Here is a 26,460-nt window from a genome sequence, read left to right as displayed (position 1 = left end):
CCCCAAAACAATATGAACTATATTATAAGGTCTCTAGAATGAAGCAGCGAACACAACTATAGACAGTATAACAAACAGAGCCTTCATCACCAGATTTTTCACCACAACATAGCAGAAAAGTTGGTCATCAAACTTGGTTTAATGAAAAAAGATGGTTCCCAGGGGAAACGAAAAAAATATTAACAGGAAAATGAAAACACAGCTGCACTTGAACAATTAAAAAGCCACAATGGAAAAATCAGCTAAAAAAGCCTGATAAGTGACTTCGTGGCAGCTTTTGGGGGTGGGGGAAGAAGAAAAAGGTGGAAACTGTTTGCAGTCAGGTCAACAAAAGTTCCAAGGTTATTTTTCTTTGGTTTGCACTGGTTGAAATACTACAGAAAGTAGATGAAAGGACAAGCAATGTTTAAATCTATAATCATGCATTGCAAAATTAATGATCAAAGGACAGCATAGAATAAAAATGATGTAAAAATTAGTTTAGTTGGACAAAGTAATCACTGAGTCTTCAGAGAGTCTGTTATTTCTCATACTGCTAAAGCAACAGATCAGAATATTTCTAGGACTGAAAAGGTCTCCCTGCTTCGAGTAAAACTCTTTTGATCACACAGTTTTTGATGGGGCAAATTTTAAGGGACTCTTGTTGAACCGGTTTCCGTTGATATACCTCCTTAGTAGTAAGAAATAAAAGCCAGTTTAGTTTATGCAAAAGTTGGTTAACTGGTGATCTGTGCTGTGGCTTGGCAAATCTTATCTTTGCAACAATGAAAAGGTTTCTAATAATAGAGTCCTTCCCATTGTACAGTTTTCTCACAAATCTTCCTCATTTTACTTCTCTTATCTCATTTCTAAGAGTTTGGAAAGTCCTTCAAGCCTTGCAGCACTTCTCTGCAATCAGCTAAAGCCAAAATAATTTCCTAAGTGGACCTAAAGTACAGCATTCTCCCTCAGGCCAGAAAAAGGAACCAGTAATAGCTTAATTATTTACTTGCTGTATAAATGACTTTCCAGCAGTTAAATCACAAGCTTCCAGAGGCTTACGTTGTATTTTCTTTCTTCTGGGAGGGGGCTTTTTTCTTTTTTTTTTTTTTTAGGGGGAACATTTAGCTGCAGAAGAAAGCCAAGAGAAGCTATACAGAGCCCTAGACCAAGGACGGGTTTCCTTAAGCCCAGCTCAGGCCTCGCACTGAAGTATCTCTAGCTTCTAGGTCCAGCGGGCTCGGCACTCAAACACACCACAGCAGTAAGCACCCACCCATTCTCAAGCCCCCCCAGGATGGCCAGAGAGGGAGACTGGTGCTTGCAGGTCTTCCAGGAACACCAGCAATGAACCGAAATGCGCACCGTTGGCTCCCGCTGCTTGCGTCAACATCTGGCCACAAATTCAGCCCTGGTCTATCTCAGACAGCTGTTATGTCTGGCTATCACAAACAGTTCGCAAATATACTCCGGGCAGAACATGAAATTCAGTGGACTGCTTTTTGGACAAAACCCAAATTAAAGCCCCACCAAGAAGAATAAGCAGAGGAAAGGAACGTAGAGGCTGTGTGAGACACTGATGGGTTTTGGCCCCACTTGAGAGCACTGAAGCTAGAAGGTGGTGAGGAAAGAATACAGTCACCAAATCACTACAAATTTAGAAACTGTGAAAGGAATTAGTTGCTGCGTACCAAGAGCAACAACGCAGCTTCTCGGCTGACTAGCAAATTAGCAGCGAGAGGTGTAAAAGGAGCAGGAAGAGGAAACGAGCAGGAGAGGAGAAAGGCTGGTTAACCACCTTGGCTGGACGGACACGCAGCTGAGACCTGCTTTACTGCTTTAGAGTTGTAAAGTTCCTATACTTCTGCCCCTGTCTGTTTCCTTAGCACTACCAGGAGGTGATTTTAGTTCAGCTGTATTATTTGATAATTCCAGTCTGTATGGTGGAGGAAATTGTGCAACCCACCATTCTTCTTAGGCAACCTCTAGGTTTCAACAGGCACAGAGGATACACGGGCCTTCAGTCATCTGTGTTTGGATGCAAAAGCACTTTAAGATTATTACATGAAACCAAAAGAATTAAAAACACTCATTCAAACAAACAAACAAACAAAAAAACACCAGAAAAAAATCTGTGTCTTGGATAGTAGCAAATACCAGCATTCTTCTGTACCTGATCAGGCTACTTTTGTGCTTTCTGGCAAGGGATGTCCAAGATGACCTTAGTAATACTCTCCCATCTCAATATCTATGATCTTAGTATTTTCCCTTTAATAGTATGAGTGAAAGGTGCTGTGACGCTGTTCAAGAAACAAACACAGATACTGACTGCAGAATGCATGCTCCTGATGCAAAGGTATGTGAACTACAAAAGATCCTAAATATTAGACAGCTAAAGAACACTGGGCAAGAGCGCAGTACTAACAAAGATGACCATAAACACTGCTAACCAACAGGCAAGGTGAAAAAGCAAAGCCAACTGGCCTCTCATCCATTTCTTTTAAGTAGCTCACAAACTACTAAATGCATAACCACCTTTTAAAACATACCAGTTTCTTTATTCTGGCACATGGAATTCATATGTTTCTTTATTTTGGCACATGGAAGGAATGAGGTAAGGGTGACTGATGAAGTCTCTCAGCAGCTTCAAATTCTGACCAGTGTTGATAGCACTGCAGACCACAACATCTGCAACATGAGCTATATCACTGTGCATAGAAGCTATTTGATGCAATATATCTCAGTTCTTGCAGAAGGATGACATGCTTGCAACACCAGGAAAATATTCTCTTCAAAAATATTTTTCTTCCTTTTAGAAAATCCTTGAATGCTATCCCAATAAAGTATCTATACATCTTTGTGCAAGATTGTGCTAACAAATAATAGTCACATTAACTTGGGAAATAGTAAACCCACAAGTTGAACATTTCTTTCCTTACACATTTTTTAATGAACTGCTGAAAAATTCTCTTCATTATGTGCTCATCCCTAATAGAAATAGAGCAGGAACTCCCAGCATAATCACGCCCCCGCCCTGAACATGGGAGTCTGTCATTCATTTAACACACTTCAGAAAAGAAAAACAGCTTGCTATGTCAGGAGAGATAAAATGTTGTAGTTGCTTTCACAAAGAATACGTTCTTGCCTTTACCTACAGACTGCAAATAACTGTCATGATATTTAAAGGAATGAGAAAATTGTATTACCTTTACTATTAATCCCTTTGAGTCAACCATCCATATCCTTTTGATAGCTACATCTTTAGATACCCCTTCTTTTTCCATAGCCATAACAATGAGGTTTGCTATCCCCAGTGCAGCCTGCAGGAAAGAGAAGAAAAGTAGTATACGAAACTAGAAATGAAAGAAATCCCCTGCTTGTTTCCTCTACCCGCTATTTTAGAAAAGTTTCTCCATTTTATTTAACAATAAAACTGAATCATTATTTTTTCATAAAGTAAACACTAATGAACTGTTGCTACCATTTCGTAATTAGAAACAATAATGTAGATAAATAGTATAGATAAATCTTAAATCATATAGATAAATCATAGTGTAGATAAATCATAAGATGGCATTTACAGTATGGAGAGCATAATAAATGTTCAAAGTCTAATGAAAAATGCTAAAACTAACATTTGTTCCATATAACCATCTCAGAATACATTAAATATTTTTTCTTCTTTGAAATTTTGTTTTGTTCGTAAGATTTTTTTTTGTGATTTAAACCAAAGGAAACCACACTCTGCATGCCAGAAAGTAAAATGCAGTCCTAAAAGATTTTTTGCTCTTATCTTTTTTTAAAATGTCCATCAAGAAGGTAAGTCTCCTTTTACCTACTATTCATGTGTTTTGTAACTCTAGACTTGGCTATGCTCCCAGTGAAAGCAGGAGCAAGAAAAATTCACTTATCAATATTCTCCTGAAGCATGTATCATTCTTATGGGATTTTCTAATATTTCATCCAATAGATCAAATATCATACAGGTACAGATTGAAAAACGGGCAACAAAATGAGCCAACAGACCACTCAGTGTTTCTGATTACCAACTCATATACATATTTATGGGATTGACTCTGTTTCTTGTTCTTTATTATTCAGTTTCACTGAAAATCAAGTGAGATTCCCCTTTTTCAGTTAAGAAATAAGTCGTTTTATCAGGAATGAGTTCCCGTGGCAGGGATGATATCTACCATTACCTGTTTGCAGCAACAGGCACACTGACAATATTAACAAAAAAAATAAACTTTAGACCATAGATTCGTCTGCCTGTTGAACATGGAGCAAAACCAGGGGAAAGAACTTCAGAGAGACGGCCAGTCTTGATGTACAAAGGCGTTGACATGCCAGACATGGATGCAAGTTGTTCTGACAACTACAGACCTGATCTCAGTAGCACCAAATATTGAATCAAATTAAAGATATCTGGACTACACAAAGCTAGATTAGTATATTGCACCTATAGGGGGGTTTGGTGACCATGAATAATATTTTTCAGAAGCCTGCATGGGGTTGTAGACTTCATACAAGAGATGACAGCTAGCTACACTGTGGGTAAGTACAGCCTTCACTTGTGTGTCAGCGGCTTAGAAATTTAGACTGATAATTAGTATCAAAAAATAATGTGCATAAAAATCTTCAGAAATGGATGATCTCAACATGCAAAATACTGAAAAACTATATTTAATGACAGGAAAAATCAAAGGGGCACTGCTTCTTACTAAATAACACTGACTCTGGTAAATAGATTTTATTTCATTTCTCTTTGGTGGCCTGATATATTTCCTCATCTTTCCAAAAAGTTTTGTTTGTTTATATTTGTGCTGGTTTTGACTCTGATAATTACTTTTCTTCACAGCAGCTAGTATGGGGATATGTTTTGGATTTGTGCTGAAAACAGTGTTGATAACATAGAGAAGTTTTCCTTATTGCTGAGCAGTGCTTACACAGAGTCAAGGCCTTTTCTGCTTCTCACACCACCCCACCAGAGAGTAGGTTGGGGGTGCACAAGAAGCTGTGAGGGGACACAGCTGGGACAGCTGACCCCAACTGACCAGAGGGATATCCCACACCATAGGACATCATGCTCAGCATACAAAGCTGGCGGAAGAAGAAGGAAGGGGGGAGACGTTCAGAGTGATGGTGTTTGTCTTCCCAAGTAACCGTTACGTGTGATGGAGCCCTGCTTTCCTGGAGGTGGCTGAACACCTGCCGGCCCATGGGAAGTAGTGAATGAATTCCTTGTTTTGCTCTGCTTGCATGTGCAGCTTTTGCTACACCTATTAAACTGTCTTTATCTCAACCCACAAGTTTTCTCACTTTTACTCTTCTGATTCTCTCCCCCATCCCCAGTTCAATAATTTAGAGCTGAAGAGCTAAACCCTGAAGTTTTAAAGAGAACAGATCTCTGCAAAATGTCTTATGAAGTTTGACCAGATGATCAGAGATTTTTCAGAATTAAGAATCAGCTTTCAGCAGATGTTAGTGATCATTCTACCCATTTAATCTTCTTGTTAACTAGGTACATATAACTTGATTAAATATTAAGAAAAATCTTCATGGTACAATTTTTCCTGATGGATAAAAATACATACCTCTCCAGCTCCCTGGAACAACACTGTGTGATCGGATAACCTGTTCTTGGTGATACGCAGAGCTGCAAGAAGACCTGCAACAGCCACAGATGCAGTTCCTGAAATAAAAAAATTAATATATTTGGTTATTCTGGAAATAACTACAAAGCATTACATTTTAAATAATTCCACAGCATCTTTCAGCTGAAAGATACAAGTACTTAGGGTAGTAATAAAAAGTTCAGTGGAACTGGAGTTTGCTCTACTTTATTCTTATGAAAGTTAAATGTAAGTGGGAATATCTTCAGAGTAGCATTAAATAAAATATGATTGATTGATTCTGCTGGATGGGCATAATGGCTGGGGCATTCAAACTCTTAAAATATTCTGGTTATGACCTTTTTCAGAAGGAAAGGATGTGATAGCCCAGACAGAAGTATTTTGAAGGACTCCAGGTACTGAAAACTAAGATACTGGTCTCGTTCTTCAAATAGATATACTTCAAATACAGTAAAATACAAGACTAAAATAAAACTTTCATTCTCATGGGGAGGTTGTCAGAGTAGAAGAGCAAACTCTGAACATTTACAGAGAAGCTAAGCTAGCTGAAAGAGTAAGGCCAGCTTATTTAAGACACTGATTCTCCTACTGTGTCTGAAAGCCCTCAGGACTCCAGTCCACTGTGACAGGGGTTCCAGGTTACTAGCATCTAGAACATTGGAAGTACCTTTTAAATCTACCTTTGTGTTACGCCACACAGGGAAAAAGGCTAACATTTAGTTTTATGATTTAGCCTGTGGAGACCTTTCTTCTCCAAATCAGAACCACAAAGAATGAGATACCTGTCTGTCTTTGAATGGAAAGATTTTGGTCCTCCTCATCAGAAACACCTATTAATAAAAAGTAGGGCAATACAGGGATCTCAAGCAGGCAACTAGTCCAAACCTGTTCACAATGGCAGGATCAACCATACCTCTGTGATTTCTGGCAGATCTTTGTCTAACTTGTTCCTAACATCTTCTTTCAAATAATCCTATGATCTCCTCAGCAAGCTATTCCAGTGCTTCCATATAGTTTTTGTTGAAAATTTCAAATCTAAATGTTTTTTCTTCTTCTTCTATTTTGGCCTCTTGTCTTATCTAGCACTGGAACACCTGTTCTTTTCTCTTCGCAGCAAGATGTGTATTGTATTTGAAGACTAACAGTGTCTTAACCTGCTTTTCTTATGTGGAACAATTCCAATTCTTCCACTCTTTCAGAAAGTTATGTTTTCTAAAACACTTGGCACTCATTTCTCTCCTCTGGATTTTATCCATTTGTTTCTTATCTTTCTTGAATTGCAGCACCCAAATCTATACACAATACTGCAGCTGAATCGTTAGTGCTGCTGAGTCTAGCTATCAGCTTCTGTCATGCTGAAGAAAGTTGTATTTAGTCACCAGGACCTGATACCTGGCTCTTCTGATCCAAAGGCCAGTTAGTCTTTCTCCCCAACAAAGCCTACTGGAGGGGGAAGGCACTGTTTCATGGATTACTGACTTCAGGTAACAAGCTTGTATTTTTCACAAATGATCATCATCACTAAAGCCCAGGCACAAGGTGGACCAAAAAAAGACAGTCAGACTCCTTATTCCTGCAAGGAACTTGGATCCATTAAATACCGGAAAAAAACTGAGAAAGTGCATCAGTTTTCAACAAGTTCACAGAACCCATAAAGACATCCTGTGGATGGGGATATGGTAGTGAGGTAGATGATGCCAGCAGAAAAGTTGTGCTCAATGTGTCTTTTTAGAGGGGATTCCGAAGAACCGATAGTGGACAGCGTTGATTTCATCAGGATTGGAAAAGCTGTACCAGCCACTAACGATCAGGCATTGAAAGTGTAAAACAGTTTTAACAGTCTTTGAAGATTTATGATGCCCATCTGATTCAGAGAGAGCTGAACCACAGGGAGACGAACACGGGTCCCAAGATGTCCCCCTTGTTCAGTTCTGGGAATAAGAACCAAATTCTTCCTTCTCCAGGCAGCGGCTGCCATTGACTGACCCAAGGAAACCAAAGATAAGGCCATGAATGATTTTGAGAAGCCTGCAAGAAATTGCAAGGAGGAGATCTGCTGTGTCCTACAATTTTGTTCCTGATCACCACAGCCCTAACTGCAATTGTCTACAAGCCACCTCGTTGCTTTTGAGGAGAGAATTCACATTGCTACTAGCTTTTCCTTCAGAAAAAGTGTGAAATAGGTATGACCAGCCCTCCAAAAGCACTTGGCCCAGAATCTGCACATTGGACATTTTCTCTCAACGTGCAGCTCCACTGAAGAATGTACTTTTGCTATGCACAAGTCTACTTTCTCATAAGCAAGGTGAAGTTTAAAGCTGAGATAGCAGTAATCTCTATATTAAACTCAAGGAGATGCTCAAAACCGGTATTCATATTGCAGGCACAGAGGCCATTAAGTTTCAAATACACGTAGCTAAGGAACTAAAAGAAGAGAAGTAGTAAGAAGCCTGGTACTGGGTAAACCTCTCCTTAAAATACATCATTTGGGTGTTGAAGGCTAGGTTTGAATCTGTGGTTTATAGGTAGAATCATCTGAGTTTCATGAATGGTTACTTTTTCAAAAATAAACTTTAACCCTTACTAAAATTTAAGAACACATTTTAAAGTTAGAAAGTCCCTTAGAAAGTTACTTTTTGAAGTAAATCCACCTGAACAGTTCAAAAACATGTGTCTTTAGAACTAAAAATTTTGTTACGTGCTTTTGATTGTAACTTTTCCCTTCAATCATCAGAAATACAGGACACCTTGTTCTCAGCCCACTTAATGTTTAGACCATACAAATTTGTCATTTTTAGTTATTTAGTCATTTTTATTACTTGTTCTGAGAGATGAGATCATTTACTCTCTTCTCCCTCATTTCTAAATAAAAAAATCTAAAAAATGGTTCCTCTGAGGCACGGCTTTGGGAACAACAACCGTCAGGCTGAGACACTTCCACCCCACAGTATCCAACAGCTAGCTTGTTTCTTTCCCAGATGAAATTAAGTCTTCCTCTGGCGAGTGCCAAATTGGCAAAGACCAAAAATGGCAAAAGAGAAGTCAGGCCGCGCTCTCAGTTTCCCTTGGTACTCTACCAAACAATCCTCATCACCAGCAATAAAAAAATCCCATCCTCTCATTGGATGCCAAATTCTTTCTTCTATTTTATATTACACAGCTGTGCTTGCAGGGGGGGAGGAGGAGGAAGCCTACATAACATGACTTATTCCGAAGACCATCAATCTCGTCTCCTGAAAAAGGAAAGCTGAGCTGAAGCACTGTAAGGTCCTGTTTCCAGCCCTTGAAGACAGAAGTTGTGGCTGCCACAGCTCCCTGCCCTCATCAGAGGACTTCTCAGAGAGCTGGGAAAGCTGCTCTTCAAGCCGCTTTCTGGTGACAGAGACAAAAGGAAACGCCATAAATTTATAACAAATGGGAATGCTGGGATCCTGCTTATCTTCATGGCTGATGTACTGTTGCTAAGTCTGTTAGCCAGAAAAATGGACTACGATTAAGTATGACCAGTTGGGATACTTTTAGAAACTCCATTACAATACTGCCTTCTGTTTCAAGGAAAAAGAAGAGAGATATGAAACATGAATAGAATACTATATTGAATGTCAATAACATTTTGCATTGATTATTTACACAGGATGTGAGTTATCGTTACCTGTATGTTCATTATGAGGGTGATTCAGAAAAAAGGTTATAATAGCAATATATAAAGGCTTAAATATCACATTTCTCACAAATCACGATTTGCACAGAAGTACTGCTTTAAAGATGGTATTTTAAAAGTACTCCACATTGGTTTTATTCAGCCATTTGACTCTAAAAAGCATAATAACCCAGTTTATTAGATTACTGAACCCACTATCACTGCTGCTGGCAGCAGCTGTCATCACTCCTCGTCAGCAGCTTCCCTTATTCCTTCCTATTGAAAGGGGGGCACCGGCAGCGTGAATAGCAGATCTGTTTAACCGGAACTGCTCTGACTAACGGCATGACCTTAAATTTCACCCTGAATACTGACTCGAGTTTTTGAAAAGAATCAAAATGCAATTCACATCCATCTGCCAAAGCCTAACCACTTCTCACAGACATTACGAAGCAGAAACAGAATTTTGCTGTTTTTCCGACTGTCATCGCTATAGGAAGGAGAGAAATGGCTTCGCCTCCCTCTCCCACAGAGCACAGCTTAAATCCCTTGTGTGCAGAATAAGATAGACATTGTTAACGAATATGATTTTGAAAACCGATTCTATTTTCCCCAAATCTCTAGAAGAATAACCACAGCAAGTTGAACAAAGGATATTTTTCTAAGGCAGTGTCAGCTGCTGTGACAGCAAACACTTTGTTATAGTCTTCTAGGAAGGTGAGTCATATCTTGTAAAAATACAGTAGATGTGAAATTTCAAAGTACACTATTCTTTATCAAGTCTTTGCTTTCTGTCCAAGATTCTTTAGCCTTACTTGTTACTGTAAACTGTACGACTGAGCATGAATATGTCAAAGGAAATCCTAGAGACCATGGCCTTTTGGGGTTGGCACATTATAAATGCTTTGGAGCACAGAGTCTTCTTTCAGCAGATGCAACAATTAAAGAAAAAAGAGGAGAAAAAAGCCCCAAAACATGAGGAATGAGAACTTCATTTTTATTGGATGAAGTTTAATTTAAATTAGCAAGAAATGGCTTAGGGCACTGAAGCATTTGTCCATTATTTAAAGTTTCAAAAAATAAAACTTGTAATCATGTATTAGTAGTTCCTTTACATCATTTTCCCTACCTTGTCTTAAAAAGCTAACAAACAAGTAGAGGGGAGGAATTTCTGCAGCACATCCTAAAATCTGAGCTATTCATTCTGGACTAAAAGATTAGGAAGTGGTAAAAGTAAAATTCGTATTTCTCAATACACAGCATAATGGAAATCACATGCTAACACGGCCACTCTTCCAAATAACACTGCATAGAAGGCCAGGGAAAAAAATAAATCCATTCCCCTCTCCTATGCTTACTGGGAAGAAAGGTGAGAGTATAGATCCTACCTAAAAGGTGCAATCTCAGTGAGGCAACTGCTATGGCCATGAGTAGTTCAAAAGGACCCTCTTTTAAGAGATGGGCGCTCCTTCGCCTTGGCACGAACGGGCTTTTCAAAGCTTTGTATGCGCACTGCGCTGCTCTGCAGCTGCAGCAGGCAGGCAGTGCAAAGAGAGGAAAAGGCTCTAGAGAGGGAGAAACGGAGCCTTTATAAAAGAGCAACCATTTGGTATATTTGAAAAGGGATACAGGGTCCCAGAAGCACAGGGTGGCTGAGGCTGGCAGGTCATCTGGTGCAACCCCCCTGCTCAAGCAGGGCCACCTGGAGCCAGTTGCCCAGGAACATGGTGAGAATGGATTTCTTTTTTTAACCCATAATGAGCAAAAAAAGAAACAGAAGAATACTTGCACATACCCATACTTGCATATACACATGGAAAAGTACACAAAAGCTACAGTGGGAAATTGACTTGAAAGCATACTGATTTCAATGTAAATTTACCACTGAGTAATGGAGAGGTGATATCCTGAATACACTGGAAGAAAAATGTACTTCACATAACCTACAGTATATGTCTTAATATGATTTTTTTATTATTTTATTTTAAAAATCCCAATGTCTGTTTCACCTGGAAGCAAATGTCACTTCATATTATGAAAGAGGTTTTCTACAGTTCACACATAATATCTGAATTTGAGATAATATGATATCAACATGTGAGCTATTACATGTCATTCGACTTTGAATTTTTCAAATTCTTGGACAGAGAAAGAATTGGAAGCCCCATGCCCATCACAACTACAACCACAAACCCCAAACCTTCTTTACAATTTAATTTCAAGAACTGGAATTTCCAAGTACCAAAGGTATCGTTTCCGATGTTAATGTTAAAAAGAATTACGTCTTAAAAAGGAGAATGCTTGTGACAGAGAAATTCTGATTTCTGAGAACTGCACTGACTTAACGTTAAATTGGTCATAACATAACCTCCAGGTATAATTTTCCTAATTATTCAAATGGCAGTCTGCAGAACATTTAGCATATATTTTAAATCAAACCACACATGTAAGATGGAATAATAAATTATATGTGCTCTACATTTTTATTTTAGGTCTGTTTCTTTTCATAAAATTTTGATGCAATTAAACAGCACAGCTGTTAAAAACTAATGACATCTAAGGTCATGATGGATACCGAAGTTAATTCCAATCCAGTGCAATCTCTCTGTGTAAATATTTTTGTTGGCATAAAATACAGGCTGTGTGTCCATAACAGGGGAAAGCATTACAACTGCGGACACAGTGAAATAGAGCTATAACACTAGAATAAAAATGGTATTATACTGCATAGAGAACCACTTCTTTTATGTCGATTGGCTTATACTGCAGAAGTTTGTCATTGTCAGTTGGGACAATTTTCAAGTACAGGGGTAGGGAAAAAATCAAAACAATAAAATAATTGAAATAATTGACCTGCATAGAGGCAGCAAGGCTAGAGAAATTTATGCCGCTATTTCAAATTTACCCATGTCAGCAGTGACTACAACCAGCTACCACATGACAAGCGCTGAGACGCACGGCTCCCAAGACGTGCAAACTTGCCTTAAGCCACTGACTGTGCTCGAGTAGAAAAAACTCCTTCAACAGACACACCAAAACCAAGATGGGTGTGGAAAGGGAACGCTACGGCACCCTGTTCTGCCCCAGCTGGGTTTGATGAGGGGCAGGTAGGTATGGCCCAAGACAATCCCACCCGGGAGCAGGATTTCAGACACTGCAATCCTGGATTTGTATCTAGGACTTCTTCTTTAGCCGATCTTAGGAGTTTTATTCAACATCCCCACTGCAGGGAAGGGAACAGCTTAGTTTCTCCAAGGGGATTTTCAACCTCCTGAACCGTGAATCCCAACCCTGCCTCCTTCCAGGGGTGATCAAGCAGAGAACATCTTCCACCCTTGTAAACAGCTTTGTTTGGCAACACAAGCCCCAATTTTTCTTCTGGCACTGGTCCATTCCCAGGGAGGAGTTAGAGAGAAAAAAACACCCACATCTCATATCTTAAAGAAAATTCCACTCTGTCCTTACGACTCCTCCTTCCTAATTATATTGGAGATGAGCAAAGCTAGCAACCTGATCTAATTCAGGTATTTCTAAATGTTGTGAAGCTTGACATTACAATATTAATTAATATTTCTCCCACATAGGAAATTATGATTTAAAAAAAACCAATTTTGGAAATGCTTTCTAATAGTTAGAGAGAACCAGATAAAAGTATTTGTTTTGAACCCAAGGCTTTCACTGACTTTCATTTCCAAAAATCATACTCTATATGTTTCAGAGAGGGGAAAAAAAAAGAAGCAAGCTGATTTGTGGTCAGAATAAAAACACACAAGAATCCAAGGAAAAAAGTGCATATTTACTCCCTAAAGCAACATTATTGCTATTGTGTTTGTAAAAAAATATTTTGAAAATATAAATATGAAGAAATGATCATAATCGCAGAGGGAAAAACTTCATCACCCATCCAAAATCCAAGATGCTTTCTAGAATGATAAAATAAGAGCAATTTTATTATTCCAGTACAGACGTAGAGCAGTTGGTCAGAATCCTGTTCGCCCTTGTTCCCAGTTCCTTGAGTACAGAGAGGGGACGTAGAAAAAGTTACAAAGCTTTTCCCAAAGTAAAGGATGTGACTGTGCTGTAGCAGGGATGGAGAAAAAACTGTTTCCAGAAATTCTTAAATATATCTATAGGTGACACTTAATGGCCAGTCTTTAGTGGTTTTATAAGATCGATGTTTTGGCAGACACTTTTTTCCAAATGTTCTGCAATGGCGTCAGTTAGGGGCATGCTGACACCCTGCAAATAGCTGCAAGCTAACAGAAGGCAACTGCATTCGTCCAAGTTACTGCTTGCAAATGAATATCCAGCTTGCCATATTTTCTTTATCTTTTATAGTGTCTGGCAGGAGTCAGGATGGTATATTAGTTTTTTTAGATTTGAGGTACTTAAAGGTCCTCATTGCATCACTAAGATATATAGGAATCCTTTGTCTGTATATCCTATGGCAGTGAAAAAAGCCTCAAGCTCTTCCATGAAACATATTAAACATTTCTTTCGATCGTTAAAGTAGCTTTGGCTTGACAAATATTTGGATGAGGAGAAACCATGTTTAAAACATCACGTAAGCACTGTCGTCAGAAGATGATGGCAAATCAGATGCAATGTTGTGTTTGTTTGCTTTTATTGGCCTGACGCTGCTTGTCAGCTTTACTGCTCTAGGGGTAGAAAATACGACTTGCCTACAGAGAAGGCCACTCTTTCAAGTAGCCTGGAAAAAATCATGCCATTGAGAAACTGAAAATCTCTAAGGATTGCTAGAGAAGTTAGCACCATCTATCCTCATTAAAGTTGTCAGGTGAAAGATCCTTAGGGTTTATAAAGCTGGAATAGACACAGGGAGAAAAGATGACTGGGTCTATATTTGGGCTGTTGTTATTCCACTGCCACGTTATAGGGGAAGATGACATCCTACAAAAAAAAGATACTGAAGGTATTTATGGGGATATGATGACAAACGACAGAGATCAGAGCAGACTAAATGTATCCGCTTTCACCTCTTGGAAGCTATACAAGCATTAAGGATGGAGATCACCCAAAAGTCCCACACGTCATTTATGAAAATATCAAAAGACCCACAAACACAAATAAGATTGCAGAAACTGAATAAATTAAAAGACTGCACATGGCTACACTTCTAAGGAAAACCAATAGCTGCTAGAGCAGCTCTGCCAAAAGCCAAACGGCTATCTTCCAACGGTTTTGAACATGAAGACACCTCCTGCCAAGGTGCATGAGACAGAATGCAGTAGGGTTTTAAAATGCATCTAGACACACAGAAGACTTTCTCAGCTTAGTTTACCCATATTTGGTACACTTTTGCTGAAAAGCTTCCCTTCCATTTCTTTGAAACTACATTCTAGTTGAGTCTCTCTCTGATTTGGGGTGAGGACCTTCATCCTGCAAGGAAAGAGAATTCCCTGTGGGAGCTGGGTCTCTAAATAACTAGGGAAACTTCCAGATGCTGTTTGGTCTGCTGTATTGGACTGTCGTAGCCATGACTACACTCAGACCCCGCAGGGTAAGAAGCACCATGCTTCTTACAAAGGGAAATGACATTTTATAATTAGTTTATTTCCCAACTGGGAGTTTGTCCTCCATAATCTGTTTCAGATGCAGGAGTAAAACTCAGCCAGGCTTGTAACAGATACATAGCTCATGGGGCTAGCCAAATCCCTAACATCAGAAAGACAAGGGCTGTTTGAATCCACTGCCATGCATTGGATCCCTGAAATAAGACCTAGGTCCCAAGAATGACTCAAGAATGACTTCTGGAAAACTCAAGCTCCTAATGCTTGGCTTGAAGTGTCACTGCAAACTGTTAGAAATGAAGACAGTTGAACTCCCATTTTTGATCCTGTCACTGCTGAGGACCTCCATCTACCCAAGGCAACATGAGGGGGTAAGAGGCAGCTCATGCCCAGGGCCCTCCTTGGGTACCTCTCTCCAGCAGTTCACCTGACTTCAGTCTCCTCACAAGGATGGGAGCCAGTGCGCTTACCGCCCTAGAGAAAGTTATTTTCCAGTGCTCTTTTCCTGACAGGAAACAAGGCAACCCAAGCAGCAGCATCTGACACTTCAGCCCTGCTTGTCTTTCTTCTCGGGAGGGAAGGGATGCCCGTCTAGATTGAGCACTGGGGGAATCCCCCTCGCTGACGTTTCCCATCCTAGATCTTTCCCTTTTGCGAGCTGCTACAAATGATTCAGATGGGAAAGCAGAGTCAGGGGGATAATTTCCCTCTAAAATTGATTGCAGCCCTGAGACTGCAAGGAAAATTGGAAGGATATTTAACTGAGTTGTCAGTTTAGGAACTGAAATACAGTTTGACATTTATCAAGCAAGCTCTGTCTCATGGAGGAACGGTGTCACTGCAGTTGTCACTGCAGCGACAAAAAGCTGAGGGAAGTACAGTCCAGGCTGGAGCTTTGACATTTGCCCAAAGATCTGAAGTTAATAATTTATATGGGAAAGCCATTCACACACTAAACTATTAAAAAAAACCCTGAAGAGTGAATGTCTAAATAAAGCATAAGGCATAAATGAGAAGGGAAAGGTTAAGTGCAAAGACAGCTCACCAGAAACCCATGCTGAGGAAACCCAAGGCAAAATGTGACCTGTACTGAACATCTTCAAATATCACAGGAAAGGTGATACATTTTTTCCCTCGGGTACATCAGTTAAGACTCATTTTTCTGGCTTGTGAGCATCACAAGAGTGAAGAGAAGAGAAAGAGCCTGTTACCTTGAATGTCATCATTGAAAGTGCAATACTTGTTACGGTACTTATGCAGGAGGCGGAATGCATTAGCATTAGCAAAATCCTCAAATTGAATGAGGCAGTTCATGCCATACCTAGAAAGACAAAAAATTGTGCATTGCATTAAAAAGAATACATAATGGTATATTAAAAAGCAATTAACATTTGCAGTCAGATTTTGAATACAAGTATAATATGATTTATACATCTATTAATAAGTTTCTGTTATGTTCTTTATCTTTACATTCATATAAATTATATAGAAGGCATAATTAGACTACTAATACCCTTTACTCAGTTCTAAGTTAAGAATAAAAATCAGGGGAAAAGGCCTTCATCTCTCTGCACACATCTCAACAGAAGTCTTTGCCGAGCAATCAGCTCATGAGCAAAAAAAAACCTGGCCCCATAAGGAAGGCAGTAAAAAGGTAACACATCCAGAACGTGGATTTTATTTTATTGTCATTATGCAGGTCAGCAGCATGGCATCACTTGCAACACAATGCTTGACCATTCTTCTTATAAAAGAGGTATTGATCAGAAATACGGTTAAACTAGACAAATGATAAACATGCGAGAACACTTTAAGGAAGGAAAGTGATAGCTGCAAATTTGAATCGAGTTACACTTGGCTAACAGACACTAAACTTTGGGTATATGCAGAAACAAGGTTATCTACATTTTTTACATCTACTGTTTCACTGGATTGTCAAAACTGATTTTCTGATATGAATACTAGATGTTTCTTAAACAGTATGCTAAGAAGCAATGCTATCACCCATTTCAATGTTTTCTCATCCTTGTAGCTTATGAAACAGTTCAAACTGACATTTCCTATAGTACTTTGAAATCTCTATATACTATATTTTGAAAATATAGTATGCAGTTGCATCAGATGAACAATTTCTATCATTTCGCTGCTATAACTATCTAAGTCAGTTCAACGGCATGAGTAAGTAACTTTTGATGAACCTTGTGGTAACAGTCTCAAAGTCACTGACAATTACTACGTTTCTTGGAAAGAATTCACTGTGTTACCTTGCTGCCTTGGACCCACTGCGTACCAAGGCTGCGCTACCAACAGGGAGTAAACAGCAGCATTTTTCTAGTATAGGCAGGTGCCCGTGTTGACTTCAACAGGCATAAGGCATCTCAAATATATCTAAAAATTATCGAAGAGAGGAACACAGAGTATTTAAAAAAAAAAAAAAAAGGAAACTTCAGACGCCTGGCACTAGACTCATATGCCAATACCTAACAAGTAAAAAAATTGCCCTCGTGTGCCAATAAGGTTAATCCTAAAATGAAAGTTAATAATAAGTTAAATTAATTTAATATTACTACTATGCATCCTCCAGTCCTTAGATGCATTTCATAATAGTACTGTCTCTGGATTCCTTGCTTAACATTCCCATATGGCATTTTCAAATATTTTCAAAAAAAACCCCCACAAAAACCCAAAACCACCAAAGCCATTTCTAGACAAAAACTATGTAAAGACTTAATACAAGCTCAGAGCATATTGGCAACAGTAAAAAAAAAAAAATCACTTGAATGCTGTCAATCTCATGTGGGAAACAAAAGAAGTAAAACACGAGAAGTTTAAAATACAGGGTTAGTACTAAAACTGTACAAGTTTGGATCTGGACATATCACATAAACATTACCCCACCCTGGAATAATATTACAAGAAAAGTTCTTTAAAAAAAAGTATTTTAAACTTAAATAAACCTAATGGCAATTCACACAGACTAAGGAACCATTTGATTAAAATTTAAAAAAAACATTGCATTAAGGTGTTGCTATGAAATTATTCCCACTAGGGTCTAACAGGGCAAGATCTCAACAGCACATGTCCTGTTTGAGCTAAAGGAGGTTTTTCCTTATTTGCTAACAGCACAAATCCAAGACAGACAGTCAAGCAGTTACTGCTTCATCCAGAAAAGCAATACATACATATACTGAGCAGTTCAGTATAAATAAACTACTCTAATGTTAATCAAGTTTTTCTTTAAACCATACATGTGTTTGGCAACCATGTTAAGCAAAGCCATCAATATAAGAAAAAGGACAAAAATTCCTGCAACTAAATTAATTTCCATGGAAATCACATATTTAGAGCCATATTACAATTAGCCAAAACTACTGGGATTCCACTGGCAGGAACGGTAAGCCCTGCTGAAAATAAATACATCTTCAGGTTTTATGGAAAAACCTGGACTTCTTCAACAGCATAATGACAGGCAACTGTTTAAAAGAGAATCTGGCGAGTCAGTAATTCAGTACAGTAAATCACAACAAAGTTCAAATAAAAAACTGGAGCTACTTTTCAATAATTAATTTAAATTTCTAACCTGATTCAGTATCTGATATGAATTTCTGTGATTCCATAAGGGTCTAGGAGCTGACAGTTGGATAATAATATGAAACTAATGAGATTAACACTCTGGAATCCTGGAGCTTGGTTAGAAGTGTTTCTTGGATGCCATTAAGCCAATGTCTGTTTCTTTATTTTACCATATATAACATTCCATTTTCTCATCTGCATTTGATTTTTCTCCATTTTCTTACCCATTGCCTTTGTAGACATGGATCAAAATTCCCTGTGAATTATATTAAATCAGTGTCCCTGTAGAAAACACCCATCACCCATGGATACTGGGCACACTGTCCATACTAATTCTCTGAGCAAGATATCATGGTTGTTTAATTAAAATGGAAAAAACGCGGGTAGTCTAATTCTGGGCCTGTGAGATTTTGGTATTATAGCAGAAAAATTTCTAAGCAGCATTCTTATTCATCGCAAGTGTTATACATGACACCCAGGTAAAGACCTGAGACTTCAGTGCTTGCCCATGACCAGTAGTACCACGTAAGATTCGTGAAGTTTGAGGTCTATGTCCTCAAAAAAGTCTAATCAAATCCAGTCACTGGATACCCATGATAGACAAGAAAATAACACAGTGTTTCTCTGCTTGGAGTATTCCCGTTCTTAAAACCACCAATAGATGAGACATACAGATGAGGTAATACAAGACAGTTAGTCTCTGGCATTCCAGAAAATCCCCTTGCAATAATGAATTGGCTACAAAAGTGCCACATGGTTGTGGACGCAGTGACCATACCAAAAGAGCCATCAATTCTTCTATGACTTCCACATCTTACTATCGCAATCACTTACAGCAGAAGGTTGAGCCAAAACCGAAAATGACGTTCACAGCCAACAGCTTCGTTCCACTTTCCTTCCTGTATCACTCTGCAATAACCTTCCACTCTATCGCATTCTGATGGATGGTTTTAGGTTCTTGTTTCTCTGATATAAAGGGAAACTTCATGAAAGCGGAACATGTCCTCTCCTCCTGTTTGCACTTCATACCCTATTGTCACCACAAATTTTTGGTTTGGAACTGCACCTCTTCATAGGTTGGTATGGTAAAGAAATGACTGCTGGATGAGAAGGGAACCAAGCACTTTATTGCTTGCCCATGTGCAGTCATCAAATCCTGTTGTGCCTTCCAAACCACTTGAATTCCAGCAACTGTAGGCCACTACAGTGCTTTAATTCATAGTGTCTTTCAAACATTATGGGAAGAGAAAACAAAGCGTACAGCTATCCTAAAAAATGGCGATCTTAACATCTATCATCAATACTTTATGCAGATATGGCACAGATTGTCTTCATTGAGTTCCCTCAGATGACACAGAGTGACTGATCAGGTAGGTCCAGAAGCAAGTAACTGAGATTTGCTACAAATGAAATCATCAGATTTAAAAACACCATCGAATGGTTGTGGTCAGCTTTTACAGGGGGCATGTTAAAAGCAAAAGGCCTGGAGTTGAGTGCCAGCAGCTCCAGACGGAACAAGAAGATTAGGAGGCAAAGTTACAAGGAACTGTCATGACAGAAAATGCTGTAAGAGATATTTGTCCGTATTTTGAATGTAGTGGACTACATGCCATTATAGTGTGAAATAAGGGTGTTAACCTGTGTACTGCTTATATAAGTAACTAAACTCAATCATCATACACCTTAGGAGAATTTACCTTCCTATTTGAAATTTTAAGGCATACACATTTAAAATGTAACCTAAAATCCTTTTAATTTGAATGTGTCACCAACAAGAGCATCACAGGAGCAAGCAGACATTGTATGTGGTTACAATGCTGCAAACATGAGTCACATACAACATATCATGCCTTATCGCTTGCCCAAAACAGAGAACATTTCTCCAGCTATCACTACTCTTGACCCTCTTGTATGAGGGATACATAGGTGATAACTGGGGAAATGGAGAAACATATAACTAACATGCATGTTCATATTGAAAGGTGGTACAAATAAACTGAAGAGAGAACCTATCCAGTGGGCATCAACTGTCTCAACCAGAGCACTTGAAAAAATGACGGATCTAGTCCTAGACTACCAAAACTAAGAAAATAAATGAAAATCTGGGAGACGTTCCTCCTCAGTGTGCAAGCACAACAAATGCCTTAGTGAATTCTTAACTATTTTCTTGCTCTGGAAAGCACTTCTCTGACAGCAATAGCTTGGCTTGAGTAGCCTGGCTAGGACTGCTGGATTCCTGTAGGCAAGTGTTTTGTAGCTGTAAATTCCTCTCCTCCGCCTGTTGGGGATCTGTCACTGTGGTAGCTGATTAAACATGCGTAAATTGTCCCTAGAAAGTGATAATCCAGATCACTGTTCCCCCTTGTAAATCCTGTTTTGTCACCCACGTCTTTTTGTGTACTTGGGTCTTAGTCTCTTGCTCCAAGTCATACAGGCAGTCTGAATCAGGATCCAACTGGACAGAAGTTCAAAGCCATCTTTCCTTTTTCTGTTATGGACAGCAAATACAGACAAGAGTGGTGGCAAGCATGCAACATCAAATTTGTCATCAAGTATGGGAGGCAAACACTGGGCAATGGACTAAAAAGAACCGTCCCATTGAATAACATGTGGTTGCCAGAAAACACTGTTTCCAATAATTCTCCCAATTTACAGCATGTTTTGTGTGACAGTCTTAGCTTCATTTTCCCCATTTACAAACAAATTTATATTCAGTTGTCTGTGACAACAATGTTAATCTTTCAAATCATTCTACAGATTATATCTTTATGTAACAGGCTGGAGAAAAACGTCCACAGCTTTTTAACCATCCCAGAGATACAGTACTAGCATTTCGGCAACCCGATGCTCTTAAGAACCTCAAACAGGGAAAACCCTCAAAAATCCAGTGGGAGCTATAAAAGTTTGGGCATAATTTTGAATTCAAACCATATGATCAGTAAAATCCACGCTTACTTCTACAGCTAAGAAATTTTTCTGGAAATATATTTGGATCATTTGTTCTTACTGCCAGCCATTGTTTTGGAAACCTTCCTAAAGGAACAAGTGGTTGCTTTTTAGGTTTTTAGAGCTTCCAAAATCCTATTTGACTATTTTCTTTGTTCATGTGGGCCTGGAACTGAAAAAGCCTTAGAAACCATCAGAAGTGGTTGCTGCAACCCATTCCTAAGAAGGAGCAAAACCAAAATGATAGCAACATTGGCGTTCTCTCCCTTGCCTCGTGCGTCATGCAGCCACTTCGCCAGCCAGAACCATTTATAGCGCACCAGGACGATGTGGAAATCATCTCCTTCCTCCCCACTCCCAACGCTGTAAGCTTGTTCATTTCCATGTATCCCACTGCTCAAAACAGATGTAAAGCAGGGCTTTCATGAAAGGATGCCTTCCCACCTTCCCTCCTGACAGCTCTTATGACCTGGATGCCTTCTCTTCCTGCTCTCCCCCAAGATATCTTTAACTTCATTTCATAAAGCAACTAAACTGCTGCAATGAGGTCATACATCCATCCTAGCACCTCTTCCACTACAATTTTAACCTGCTAGTTAAATTCAACCAAATTTGACCGAGGGGGATAGTGTTCCACAATAATTGCTATGTATATGTTCTGTGGAAAAAAGCAGCCAAGATGAGAAACCCTCCAGCAAGCGCTGCAGCCACTCTGCAGCAGATGTTACCACTCATGCTGCCTAACAGCCTGATGTGCTACAGCTGCACAGGACAGAAATCTGTCCAAGGTGTACTCAGCTCTAGCCAGTGCTACAATGCAAATACCTTCCCAGAAGAGGTATCATTAAATTACAGATAACTTTCTCTCTCTGTCCTGAATTGGACCAGCAAGTCAGAGACAGGACATTCTTCACAGGAAGAGATTTCCTAAAGAACTTAATAGAAACTGTCAGCATCTCTGCTTTCCACATGAATAACCCTATTTACATTTTTTTTTCCCTGCAGGCAGCCATTGTTTTTATTTTATCTACAGAAAGCATTTGCTTTCTTAGGAGTATTTTTCATAGCCATTTTCTGTTTTCAAACCAATCCTTGCCCTAATGAGCTCAATACATATACAAACTAGTCACGAGGGTAGGGCAGACGGCAGCATTTAGCACCCACCCTAGTACCAGCAGCAGATTCTTGCTTCATTCATGTTCTCCTTAAGGAAATATAATTCTAGAAAACTTTTCCATGTTATTATTCCCTGGCATGACCACAGTGCTATAGTGTCTGCAGTGCAGCCCTTATTTGTACCAGTGCTTCTAACACCCCTCTGCTTGCTCTTCCCTTCTCCATGGTGTTCATCTCCATGGCCTTTCTATCCCAGGTGTAGTAAGGAGAACAGGTTGGTGATGGGTCATAATTTCCCCTTTTTTTTCCTCCCAGCCAACAGCACTGCTACATGTGTGGACTTCACAGGCCTTGGGAAAAGCAAGGCTTAGGAGCAGGGCACTGCTGAATTAGGAAGGTCTTGTGGTTGATGGTCCTAGAAGTTGTTGCTTGTAAGCAGACAAGCAAAACCAGTTTCTCTATCCACAGTCAGGCACCATTTACATAAAGGGCTTCTGTTATGTAAAAAGGGAATTCAATTGAAAGCTTTTGCAGTATACTAACATAAACAATTACTACAAGAAAAAGATGGTCTGTTTTTTAACAATTTTTCATCAGCTTGGTTGCATCATACTTTGCAGTGAGGACTGCTTGCTCTTTAAATTGAAGACTTAGAAGTCCATCCTACTGAAACACTGAGTTGAAAACACTTCTAAACACACTCTGTCTAATTTTTTGTGCATTTTCAAAGTGCTGTTAAAGGATTAATATTGATGGCCACTAGAGAACCTGAAGGAGATTTCTTCAACAGCTGATTGAATTAACCATCAGATGTCTCAGGGCTGTGTGATATGAAGGCTGTGAAATAATTAATCATGTTACCACTGTTGTAAATATATTTTATTCTTGTAGCAAAAATTTTCATATTTTATTTTGGATTTAGATATTTGTACTAAAGTATTTCACACATGTGGCACACATGGATAACAAAGGACAAAACTGACTGCAGGAAAATGGAGAAATGTCTCATTTACATCAAGACGAGCAGGCCCAAGCTCTGGTAAGGCCACAGCACAGCCAACTCTTGGACCAGGACCCTGCACCTTGACAACAGGAGAACAGCAACAATAGCAATGCGCTATCACAGCACATCACATATGCCAGCCCTTATCCTATGGGTACAGCAAGAAGTGCTATTACAGCCCGAAGAAATTCAACATGAGAACACACAAACAAATGAACAGCAGACTTGCCTAAAATTGGATCCTAAAGGCATAAAAGACCTGCATAAAATTAGGTTTGTCACCACTAATCCCCAGGAGCCCAGAAAACACACTGAGGGCTTGACAGCCAGGGGCCTTTTGCCGTCAGTGCCGTACACAAGCAATCCTGACCAGACCCCATGAACATCCTGATGCTTCGAGTATGCAGGTGTGAGGCTGAGTGAGTAAAAACAACTTGTTTAGAGATTTTGTAACATAAAACCACCTCTCTGTTCCATAAGATCTTGCACTGAGTGTTGTCAAATTAATTTCCTATGGTGGACTTTGCCAAGTTGCCCCCTTCCCACTGTGAAAAAGTCCCCTCAGCAGGAAGGTGGCTGGATGACACAGTACTGAGATACAATATAATGCACGTTATACAAAGAAATTACACTTTTGAAATTTCACAAAGTCAGACATGAGCCAAACTCTTTCAGTTCTTGACATACACAAACATCAGCCCCAGCAGACTAGATCACTGCCACGAAAAAACATACCACACAACCTTCCACAAACGCAAAGGTATATGGGCTCGGCTAATCTTTAAGTTAAATCTGAGGAGGAAGAAAACTATATTGTAAATGTTGGTAGTTTCCCCTCCTTAGAAAAAAACATTCCATGTGGATTTGAAGTAAACAGCACATTGAATTACCGTGACGTTTCCTCATGAATTTGTATTGGTTCACTTGTTACCTGATCCTGACCTCGCCTATGTCAAAAGTAAAACTCTGTGAGCCTGAAAATGTAACTCTAGCTCTTCTAGCTATTCTATTGCTTTTTCCAGTGTTACCCCTTAGCTGCTTTAACTGTGACTTAGACCAAAGAACAATCTCAAGTTACCTTCAGTTTTATATTCACTTAAAAGAGATGAGTGCAGATTTGAGACAGATGACCTGAAAGTTTTTTTTTTTTTTTCTTTTCTGTCTCTTCAGTTCTTTAGAGACTTGGCATGGTGACACTTTTGGCTGAGGGAGGGAAGGGTACTGAACAGATGGATTGGTCAAGTGTCTGAGCAGGCTAAATCAGAAAAACAGAGAATGAAGAAAGAAATCCATCTCAGCTGGAAACAGCGAGTAGCTTTATTCCTCATGAATCTTTAGCTGTAGCTAAAGGTGTGTGTCACGTCTTGCCCTCCCAAATATAGAGTGGTCCTCAGTAAGCCCTTCGAGCTTACTTTTTAATTTTAATTAAATGGCTTTACGCTAAACCAAAAAGTACGTTGTTATCAAAAAAAAGAGCATATAAAATACATTATACTTGTATGATAAGCCACCCCACACAGCTTAAATCATTTGAATCTGGTTTCAAATGGGTGTTTCCTGCTCACTTCATGACTGCAATCTTTAAGCGCATGTTAAAAAGTCAATGATTATTACTGTCTGGTTTAGATTGCAGGAATTTTACTTTGCCAAGAAAAGCATCAGAAAGCCACAGTTCTGAGGTTTCCTCTGTGCTGGCAGAGGAAACCTGCACACTTTACAAATAAGATTTTTAATGTTCTGAATTTTGACATAAGTTATAAAAAAGAAATAAGTACAGCAGCACTTGAACAGTGGTCAACAATAGCATAGGGCTGTCACAGGGAAGCCCTCTATAGATCTTCTAGGATGAAAGATACTATGTTATATATATATATCACTATTCATAATCACTGAGATTAGTGGAACCATCTATTCCAAGAAGGCTGGATTCCTAAATCTGGACATGAAATGTTTCTCTGGGCAAGTTCTCAGATTTCTGTATTAAAATGAGAGCTGCACTTGGAAAAGGTAAAGGTTCCCATTCAGCTGCACAAATTAGATTCGCTTTCACTGTGTGTCCTTTAAGGTGGCATTTTGTTTATACAGGCTGCATCTTATTTTCTTGAGAATGAACATTCCTATATCCCCTGCCCAGACGCTAATTTTCCACACTTTCCAAAAAGAGGGGAGTGTTTGCATTACAGCAACAAAAATAAAAAGAGATCCTTGGCTGATAATTCTATACCAGAGAGTTTCATAATAATTTTTCAATTTTATTTATTTAACTGCATCTAATACCATTTAAAAATACTACTTCAATAAAGGCTGATTTATTAAGGTATTTACTTAAACATATGAGAATTCCAGCTTGGTTCAACAGGATTATTCCTTTCCTTTAGCTTAAGTGCATGCTTTGATGCCTTACTGCGTCAGGCCTGAGTGATTTATAGCAAATGCAATGCAATGCCTTTTTGGAAAAGATATTGTATCTTTTGCCAGATCCTAAAGATTGCTAAGTGACTTTAGGAGGTTAAAACAAGATGTCTGCATTTGCTTATGTATTTGATTATATTTGTATGAGTTTATAGTTATTTTCCCTAACATAAAAGATGCAGTTGGATAGCCAAATTAGTACAAAGCCTGGGGCAGCACATCTGCTCTTTTCCCCTGCTACTTAAGATACAATGAACAGATGGAAATCTTACTTCCACCATTGACAGCCTTCACCTTGACTGTTAAAAGGCAAAGGAGTAATGACCTTTCAGAAACGTCAAAAGGAGACTGGTAACAGGAATACTCAAAGTATTTCCGACAGATTAAATACACTCCATAATCTTTGTACTGTTTGATCATTTATGAAACTCACCTCTCTCTCCCCAAATTTTAAGGCATTACAATATCTTACATACCTGAAACACAAATTACACCTGAGAAAAGAACCATATTGGAGGCTAGACCAAAGAAATGGAGAATGCAGAATTTAAGGAAGAAGGAGCTTACTATTTTCAAAGCATTATTTAGACAGCATGGTGTTTGACTTGAGGAACTGTGAATATTACA

General features: G+C 39.1%; 1 protein-coding gene across 1 annotated transcript in view; it reads right to left on the bottom strand.

The window, feature by feature from the left end:
• The window catches only part of ME1 (malic enzyme 1), a 190,768-nt gene that overhangs the window by 26,623 nt on the left and 137,685 nt on the right, over positions 1–26,460 (bottom strand). Inside the window, exons 7-9 of the mRNA XM_087777022.1 lie at positions 15,995–16,104; positions 5,574–5,671; positions 3,186–3,299 (exon numbers count right to left, since the gene is read on the bottom strand). Of these exons, the coding sequence (XP_087633148.1) occupies positions 3,186–3,299; positions 5,574–5,671; positions 15,995–16,104 (322 nt within the window). The remainder of the gene's footprint in view (positions 1–3,185; positions 3,300–5,573; positions 5,672–15,994; positions 16,105–26,460) is intronic.

The sequence above is a fragment of the Nipponia nippon genome, unplaced genomic scaffold (assembly GCF_047370975.1).
Source record: "Nipponia nippon isolate SJK-2023a ecotype South Korea unplaced genomic scaffold, ASM4737097v1 scaffold_4, whole genome shotgun sequence".
Classification (NCBI taxonomy): domain Eukaryota; kingdom Metazoa; phylum Chordata; class Aves; order Pelecaniformes; family Threskiornithidae; genus Nipponia; species Nipponia nippon.
Note: the sequence above shows the minus strand (reverse complement) of the source record. Positions and strands in the feature narration are given on the sequence as shown.